This window comes from Pteropus alecto, unplaced genomic scaffold (genome assembly GCF_000325575.1).
Source record: "Pteropus alecto unplaced genomic scaffold, ASM32557v1 scaffold25, whole genome shotgun sequence".
Lineage (NCBI taxonomy): Eukaryota > Metazoa > Chordata > Mammalia > Chiroptera > Pteropodidae > Pteropus > Pteropus alecto.
In genome coordinates this window covers 639,417-649,126 of record NW_006441955.1, presented here as the reverse complement: position 1 = coordinate 649,126, position 9,710 = coordinate 639,417, and the positions used below count along the sequence as shown (strand labels likewise).

At 40.2% G+C, this 9,710-nt stretch overlaps 1 protein-coding gene across 1 annotated transcript in view; it reads right to left on the bottom strand.

The window, feature by feature from the left end:
* Positions 1–4,146: 4,146 nt before the first annotated feature.
* The window catches only part of LURAP1 (leucine rich adaptor protein 1), a 14,860-nt gene continuing 9,296 nt past the window's right edge, over positions 4,147–9,710 (bottom strand). Inside the window, exon 2 of the mRNA XM_025051943.1 lies at positions 4,147–9,710. This exon is cut by the window's right edge and continues 196 nt beyond it. Within this exon, the coding sequence (XP_024907711.1) occupies positions 9,325–9,710 (386 nt within the window). The 3' untranslated portion in view covers positions 4,147–9,324.

The following is a 9,710-nucleotide window of genomic DNA, read 5'->3' as shown; positions in this document are numbered from 1 at the left end:
AATTTTTGAGGTGATGAAAGTGTTCTACATATTAATTGTGATGATGATTACATGAGTAGATACATTCTCAAAACTCATCAAAGTGGTCTCCTTTTATTATATGTAAATTATACCTCAATAAATCTTTTTTTTTTTAGTAAAATGAAAGCAAAATAGACAATTTCAGATCAATAAGAATAGACAATCATACTAAGCGAAATAAGCCAGACAGAAAAAATTGAAAATCACATGATATCACTTATATGTGGGATAGAAACCTAAAAGCAACAAATGAACAGGACAAACAGAGACTCGTAGACATGGACAATAGACTGACTAGTGGTTACCAGAGGGGAGGGAGGAGGGGGGCGGGGGGAGGTAGACGGGGTGAGGGGAAGAATTTAAATCATTTCTTCAATTAAATAATTAATTAATTAATTAAAAAAGAATAGACAATCATTACCAGATCTGTACCACAAGAATGCTAGGGAAAGTTCTACAGACTAAAGGCAAATGATACGAAATAACCTACAGGAAGGAATGAAAATCACCAGAAATGGTAAATGTGGTGTGGTAGGCAGAATAATGGCCTATCAATGATGTCCATGGTCTAATCTCCAGAATCTGTGAATATATGGCAAAGAATTAAGGTTGCCAATGGAATTAAGGTTGCTAATCAACTAACCTTGAGATGGAGAGATTATCCTGGATTACCTGGCCCAATGTGATCACAAGGGTCCTTATAAGTGGACAAGCGGGGCAGAAGAGTCAGTGTCAGAGCGCAGATGGCCTCTAGAAGCTGGAAAAGGCAAGGAAATAAATTCTCCCCTAGAACCTCTAGGAAAGAATGTCACCCTGCTGGCACCTTGATTTTAGCCTGATGAGACCCATTTCAGACCTTTGACCTCCAAAACTGTAGTGATAAATCTGTGTTTTTTTACACCACTAAGTTTGTGGTAATTTGCTACAGCAGCCATAGGAAATTAATTACTATTGGTTAATATAAAAGTCTGGCTTTAAAAACTTTTTATCTTTTAATCTCTTAAAACGCATATGATGTGTTAAAACAAACATTATAAACTATGTTCTGAGATTTATAACATATATAGATGTAGTACATCTGACAACACTAGCTCACAGGACTGGGCCAGAGGGGGAAAAGAACTATACTGTTGCAAGATTCCTATATTTTATGTGAAGTAGTATCATACTTGTTCTATCATCAGTAAAGGAGGAGTGTTAAAATCTTGAACTGTGATTGTGGATTTGGTTTTAGTTCTGCCAGTTTTTTCTTCATAAAATTTGAAAGCTCTATTACTAGGTGCATACACGGTTTAAAATTTTAAGTCTTCATATGTTGATCTTTTTATCATTATAAAATGTCTTTTTTCTCTCATAATTCTTCTCATCTTGAAGTTTATTTTGCCTAATATTAATTTCAAATATTCCTTGGATCAGTGATTGCATGGTGTATTTTTCCCAACCTTTTACTTTATCTTTGTATTTAAAGCACATCTCTTGTAGACGGCATATAGTTGGATTTTGCTTTTTTATTCAGACTGACAGTCTCTGGTTTTTATTGCAGTGTTTAGTCCATTTATATTAAAGATAACTATTGATAAGTTTAGATTTAAGACTGTCATTTGCTATTTTCCATTTGTCTCATCTGTTGATGGAACAAGCAGACAACAATTCATCAAGGATAAAGAACCGCCTATTAACCACTTTAATTTAGTTGACATTCATAGAACATCATACCTAACAACTGCAGAATGCACATTCTTTTCAAGAAGATATGGAGCATTCACCTATTTTTTTATTTTTTAATTAATTTATTTTTATTATGGTGACATTGGTTAATGAAATCCAGTAAGTTTCAGGTGTACAATTCAACAGTAAGGCATATTTATTTTGCGTTGTAATTATATTTCTTTCTCTCACCATATATTTGACCCCTTTTACCCCATATACCTTCCCCCTCCCCATAAAACATTTTTAACTGAATGATAATAAAATACAACATATAAAAAATATATAAGTAAAGCAGTGCTTAGAAATTTACAGCTTATATTATAAAGGAATGGAGGCTTCAAATCAATAATCCAAGTTTTCATCTCAGAAGTTAGAGAAAGATGAGCAAATTAAACTCAAAGTAGAAGAAAAGAAATAATAAAGATTAGAATAAAATTCAATGAAAGAGAAAACAGAGAAAATTAACAAAGCCTAAAGTTTGTTCTTTAAAAAGTTTATATATATATATATGTATATATATATATGTATATATATATATATATACATATATATGTATATATAAAATTACATATAGTCTAGCTCTGTCCTTTGAAAGGACTAGCTGTGTTCTTGAAATATAATTTCTCACTTAAAAAACCCAAGACTTCTTGGAGAGATGACTGATTCGGTCTGGAACAAGAAGTGCATAAGATGACCCAGGAATATTTTGTCCTACCAAATAACAAGGAAAGTTATTGAAGATTACTAAGGTCATGTCAAAAGGACTCAGGAGCCAACTTGATGAGACTCCACTAGCCAAAGGTGGGGGGGAGCACTTGGCACTTCAATAATGACAATAATTCCAATTGATTGAAACTAATCAAATATATATAAATCCACAAGCTCATAATGATATTAAAAAAAAAAATCACCTTTTAAGGATGATAGGAATCTAATTCATTATCTTGAAAACTGGTGGAAAAAGAATCGAGCATTTATTCTGCCTTCCCTATGTGAACTGTACACTCAAACCAAATAGTAGATAAGAGGATGTTTCCTTTTATAAAATCATTTCAACTAATAAATAAAATTAAATTATAGAATTCATGGCACCATTTTGCAATCCTCAGTGGATTAACAGATACAAGCACTAAGCATCAACACTTGAAAAAAAATCACAAGCATAGAGACAATTAGATTTATATACTTCTTATAGTCTTGCCAAAGTGATCAAATCTGAGTCTGATCCAGCCTCTGAATCCAGCCACCAATTTGCAGGAAATACTGAGAACACAGGGACATTTAGAACTGCATCATGAGTATACATTCAGCAAAATCCAGACTGCAGTAAACTCTACCAGTCAAATGGCCCAGGTTCTTCCACAAATAAATTATAAGGAACTAAGGAAGGGATGAAGCGGGGACTATAAAGATTAAGAGACTTAAAACCATATTGTTTTTAAATGGACAAGACTAAATTATTGTGTCTGTGGATCTACATTTAGAAATAAAACTATAAAAAAAGATGTAAAGAAGTGAATACTCTAGTCAGGAAATGGTTACTGATGGCAGAGGAAAGACATTATACTTGGTATGGGGCCATAGACAGGACTTCTGGGTAGGTGCTAGTTCTTGACATGGCAGTGGTAATAGGAATGTTTGCTTTAGAATCATTCATTAAGCCTTAACATTTGTTTTGTGTGTTTTCTACATCCGTGCTTTATTTTACAATAAATAGAGTTTTAAAAAGAATAACAAGGGAGTGTTATGAACAACTTTATGCCAATAAATTCAACAACTTAGATGAAACAGACAAATTCTTTGAGAAACACAACTTACCAAAACAAACTCAAAATGAAGTTAAAAGTCTGAATAGCCCTATACGTATCAAAGAATTGAATTTATCAAACCACCTCCCCCATAAAGAAACTCCAGGCCCAGTTTATTTCACTGATTAATTCTATCAAAAGGAAATAATATTACCAATCTTACATAAATGCTTTCAGAAAACAGGGGAGAAGGAAACAATTTCTAACTCTTTTTAAGAGGCCAGCATAACTCTGATACTAATACTTTTTTAAAGTTTACCAGAAAGTTGGGGAAAATGAAACACCAACTATATTTTATTGTGTTGATAAATGATTAATTTTTAGGTGCAATAATGGTCATAAAAGTCCTTATCTTTTAGAGATATATACTAAAACATTTACAGATGGATTGGAATCATATCTAATTTTCCTTCAAAATAATCTTGAGGGAGAGGAATTGAGGAAATAAGTAAACCAAGACTGGCCATGAGTTGATAATTATTGAAGCTGAGTGATAGGTACATGGAAATTCATTATACTATTTTCTCTAGTTTTGTATATGTTTGAAATTTTATATAAAACGAAAATAACTGCACATGATTAAGAGACATTAAATAAATACTACAAATATTTTATATAAGTATATTAAAATAGCAACAATTTAAAGAGAGAGCAAGACAAAATAAAATTATTCAACACCAAGTTGCTAGGATACCAAATTACTACTTCTTAAGAGAGAAATAGGAAGAGATTTAAGCATTTATCTTGCCATTCTGGTCTGAAGTTTATTTCAGGGTAACCAAATGGTCCTAGAGGACGTGAAAAAGGTTTTCAGTACAGAATTAGTATAAAAAAAGAAATGACAGCATCACAAAATCATTATTTTGTAATCCCTGATGAAATAACCAATTCATAAAATGGTCATTAATGGATGATAAAATGATTTGGTGAAAAGTTGACGGGGAACCTTATGATGCACTATCAGGCTATCACCACCTGAAAATGAAGGAGACTGGGACCTGAAACGGGCAGTGGAGGAGAGCTGTCCAACAAGGAACACCTGTGCTCCTGTGTAAGTGAAAAATAAATCCTTATTGTGTTAAATCACTGAAATATAGGGCAATTCATTATAGAAGTTAGCTTATTATAAAAGTATACCATGTACATATATTAAACACATAAGCACATAATTATACATACATATGTTTTTTAAGATACCTCCATGTCCAAACACATACTGAACATTTTAGAGTGTATGCCTAGGTCAGGGAAAGGAGAGAATAGGGATCAGGGATCAAAAGGAGGAAACGAAACAAGAAAGGGGCCTAGTATCAACTGATGATGAGAGTTCACCATGCTGAGAAGCATCATTTAATTATTAAGAAATAAAAATTAATCATTTAAAAAGGAGACAATCTACCCTTTTCGGAGAGAGCCCAGGCTAGTTTGCTGGTAATTATTTTCTGTCTTGAAGAACACAGAATGTTTCTGGAGAGGAGGAGATGTTGAAGACAGAGGCTGCTGTAACCTTCTACCATGTTCACCAGGAGAGTCTCAGGCGAAAAGTTCCTTCTCTACACTGAGAATTTCTCTCAAGTCTGACCTTCATTCTCATCTCTCCCTGATAGTGATGATGCAGGAGGTACTTGCCATTCTCCAAACATGGGGCCTGGACCTGGCCACCTCCCCCTTAGCACAACCTCTCCTGGCTGAGGGAGGCTGGACAAAGCATAGAGGCTCATTGTGGGCCTGGTTGCACCCTCCATCTCTGCTGTGGTAGGCTGAATAATTGCCCCTCCTCCAAAGATGTTCATGTCCTAATCCCCAGAACTTGTATTTTACTTTATATAGCAAAAGGGACTTTGAAGATATGGCTAAATTAAGGATCCTGAGATGGGGAGATGATCCTGTATTATCCCAGGCGACCCAATGTAATCTTCATAGGAGGGGACAGGAGAATTAGAAGAGGATGTAAGGATAGAAGCAGAGATCAGAGAGAAGTAAAAATGTTATGCACATGGTTTGATAATGGAGGAAAGGATCATGAACTAAGGAATACAAGCAGCCTCTAGAAGCTGGAAAAGGCAAAGAAATGGATTCTCTCCTAGAGTCTCCAGAAGGAATGAAAGCCTGCCAACACCTTGACTTTAATTTAGCCCAATGAAACTGATTTTGGACCTGTGATCTCCAGAACTGTAGGATAATAAATATGTGTTGTCTTAAGCAATTAAGTTTATGGTAATTCATTATAGCAGCACTAGGGAACTAGTATACTGGCTCTGCTGCTGGGGAGCACTAACCTGTTCTAGGAAAGTAAGTTATGTGAGAATGGGAAGTGGAGAATCAGAGACTTCCTGGAAGCCCCTGCAGTTCAACTGAGCTAGTTAATAATGCAGTTTATTGGGTCATTAAGAATTAAATAATGTTTTAAATTACCTATTGTTACCTAATTACCCGCTTAAAAAAATAAGTCACATCTCCTTGTGGGTTTACACACGTTCATTCCTCCATTCATTCAACAGGTGTCACTGAACACCTTGTACATGCTTGGCACCATGCACACAATGAGCTTGTGTCCACTACAAGACAAGCATTTCTCACCTAAGCTGCTACCGAGCTTCTAGTCAGTCCAATGTGCAACATTCACTGTCCACATGCTAAATGCAGGCCCTTACACTTGTCTGCTCACATGGTCTCCTGTCTCCCTGATGTACTCATCCTAGCCAGCACCACCTCTTATCCTCCCAGGCGCTGTTTCTGCAGCTGCCAAGACCAGTCTCATCTCTGTCTTTACCCTGAGGCCTGACAAAAGCCCCAGGCCCACCTGGAGGACAGTATGCTCCCTCTGATCATATTTTCAACACTCCATTTTCATCTTATTCTCTCTTGTCTTTCTGTATCTCTCCCCTTTTTTCTTCCCTTCTCTTTGAGCTCCAAAACAGGTCCTCCTTGTAACCTAGAAAGGTTTGAATTAACAGGAGAGCTAAGCCTCAAGCCACTAGTTCAGAGGCAGGTAAGAGGAACCAAGGATGTATGTTTACTGGGTTCCTGAACTTTCCTGGTAGTAAAATGGAGTTTAGGGTATTAAGACAGGATGCCAGACCCATCTGGAGTGCCAGGCAGCCCAACTCGCCCCACATCTCCAGCCTCTCAACATTCACAGATGCCTATTCAATTGAGCTGTAATCCTCTCCAACTCCACAGGACCCTAATCTCAAACCTCTCCACCTCAACCCCTGCTTCTGACACCCCAGGTCTGAAATGCTGAGTTTTACCCCCATGATCTCTGGGCCTACTTGCCTTCCCTTCCCAGAAAAATAGTTGGTCCAGGATTGATTTTCCTTCTACCTGCAGTCCAGATTAGTGTACCCTTTACCCAATCCAGGTCCAAGGTTCTCTTTCGTCAAAGCCTATAGCTCTCTCTCTAAACATTGAACTGCCGCTCAATCCCTTTGGTGGTGTTGACTTGGTGTGTGGGAACAGTCTGGCCAAGTGATGGAACTGTGCGCAGGCAAGCAGGCAGGCAGGCAGGTTTGGGTTCTCTAACTTGGGCATTGCTATAGATTTACCATAGGTGACACTAGTTAAGTCTCTGCCCTCTCCAGGCCTGTCTCTCTAGCTTGTCTGAACACGAAGGGGGCTGGTCTTCTGTAAGGCTGTATTTGAACTTGGAGGTTCTACCCAGCTATCTCTGGCAATGGTGCATAATGGCCACAAGAGGGCAGGCAACCTCTTTAGCTCAAAAGTTTGTAGGCTAAAGGAACAAATAAGCTTCAAAAAGGAATACAAAGTAGTGTTTACCCAAGGGCACACTACAAAATAGCAACATAGTAGGGATTGAAAAAGAGTATTTGAATTTCCAGCCCCAGGAGGGGTCAGGCGCCCCAAGACCAGGAAGGGTGGTAAGGAGAGGGGTGGTGGGCAGCAGAGGAGAAACTAAAAATATACCTTAGCAATTTCAATCCCATTGAGGGTTTGGGAGGAAGAGAGAGGGTCATTAGGGGAGAGCCATGGACTGAATGTATTACCCCAAAATGAGTGGAGTGGGGGTGCAGAACAAGACTTGAGGTGTTTAGGGGAAGTGGAAATGATCAATTTGACTTCCTTCCCTTCCCCAGCAGAAAATGAAAAGTAGAAAAATTGCAGGAGTTATTCCAGGTTTTGGGGATGATTCCTCCAACTTGGGAGGGTGCAGCAAATAGGCAAGGATCACCTGACATCCTTTTCTCGCCTTTTTGCCTCCCAGTAATCTGGTTTCAGGGCCCAGGAAAGACAGGGACTAACATGTGGGCAGTTACCTGGGGTTCAAAGGGTTAATCTCCAAGAATTCATTCTCTGACATCAACCACAGCTCAAGTCTTCTGGTTCCCTCCCTGAGCTGCAGGTTGGCAGCTTCCTTGAATTCCTTCTTTGGTGTAATTCACTAGGGGCCTGGGACCCAGGCCCACGGCCAGTCCCCTGCTGTCTCCTCACATCCCAGAAGTCTATGAGGGTTTGATCTAAGAGAGGCAGAAAAGTGGCCTTTCCCTCCATCTCAGGACTCGCGCGGGCCCTGAGACTAAAGAGCCTCTGTCTTTCCCTGCCACACCCCTCCTCCATCCCCCTCCCATTGTAATTCAGACAAGGAGATTCCTTGTGTCTCAGTCTCTGGGCAGGTCCTTGTGACCAAATGGTAGAGTGGGGTATGGGGCAGCGTGGGAGTGGGAGAAATTACAGGATCAGAGAAGAAGACGACCCCTCCACACTTTGGAGATTCTGGTACACCCCCAGAGCTCTGAGACCTCAAGCTAGTCCTGCTTCAGGTTCCCATGGTCAAAAGAGGAAGAAGCCTGGGGGCTTATTTGCATATAAAAGGCCTGAGGCATGAAGTGGAAGTGGAAACCGAGAAGGTGTGGAGACACGAAAGTTGAAGCTCCTGGCAGACAAATTTGGAGCCAGAATAGAAGAATGGGGGCAATCAAAGAACAGGGTAAAACTGTGGCAGGGCAGGCCAAAGAGACTTTTGAGAGCAGCAGCCAGTTTCCCTCCCTAAAAGCACAGATATAGGAGTGCTGGCACCAGACAGGGATGTGGCCATGGAGGAAGTAAAACCCCTTAGGATAAAATGAGAACACCCTCTTTAAAAAGTATGAACCTTTCTGAAAAGTGCAAACATCTGAGAGAGAGAAACTTTCCAGCCAGGAGGGGTGGTATGTTCCCCCTCACAAGAAGTAATAGATGGAGAATAAATGACACAGTCTCACTTAGCAGCAGGAGTTCAGATACCCCTATTCTGACCTTGAGTGGTGACTCAAGGACTGGTATGGTGGAAAGCCTAATCCATCCTGGCAGGAAATGACATCACTCACCAGACAAGAAACAGTGGTTCTACCAACCCCAAAGGGTTCTGGGAGGGCCAATCCATGAAGGTTTGGCCCTGAATGTCCCTGTGCCTCTGCAATCCCCCATCTTGGCCAAGGTAATTATATTATACCCCCATCTTTGCATCAGAGATCTCCTAAGGGTCCAAAATCCCTCAAATCCTTACCTAGTTTTGGGGTAAAAGAGAAGAGATACCATCACACCAGGAGCCACAGGTCAAGCCTCTAGAGTCAATGTGTCTATGGAAATAAGTCTAGGGACCTAATGATTGAGGGATAGAGGCAGAGCCTCCCTAGGGATCAGAGAGATAGTGAGGCCTAGTTTCCATGGTAACTGATTTCAATGCGGCCTCTTCCTAGTTCCAGATTGACAGAGAATAAACATCAAGGGAGACCAGGTCCTAGTGAAGAAAGAGCCACAGAAATACAAAAGTGTGGAAAAGTTGTTACAGGAAGGTCACATCATCCTGGCACTGGCCCCAGTACCAGTGGGTCTCAAAGCCCAGATTGGCACTCTCATCCTCTGGTAACTCAAGAGGTACACCTGCATGCCCCTCCCCTGGAGGCTTCCATACAGCCCTCAAGCTGCCTAGCCTGGTGGCTGCCAGGTCTACGTCAGTCCTGGGCCTCTCCCCACTGGGTATAACCTTTGCCCAGTCCATTTCAGGACGGGGAGCCCCGAAGGAGCCCTGTTCATCCAGCTCACTAGGGGCCACCGTGTCCAGGAAGCTGCCAATGGAGACACTATCTAGCCGGTCAGTGGAGTTGGTGTCTGGCAGGCTGTCCCAGCTGCCTCGTCGTGAGCGGCCCGGGCTTCCACCTGTCAGGCTAT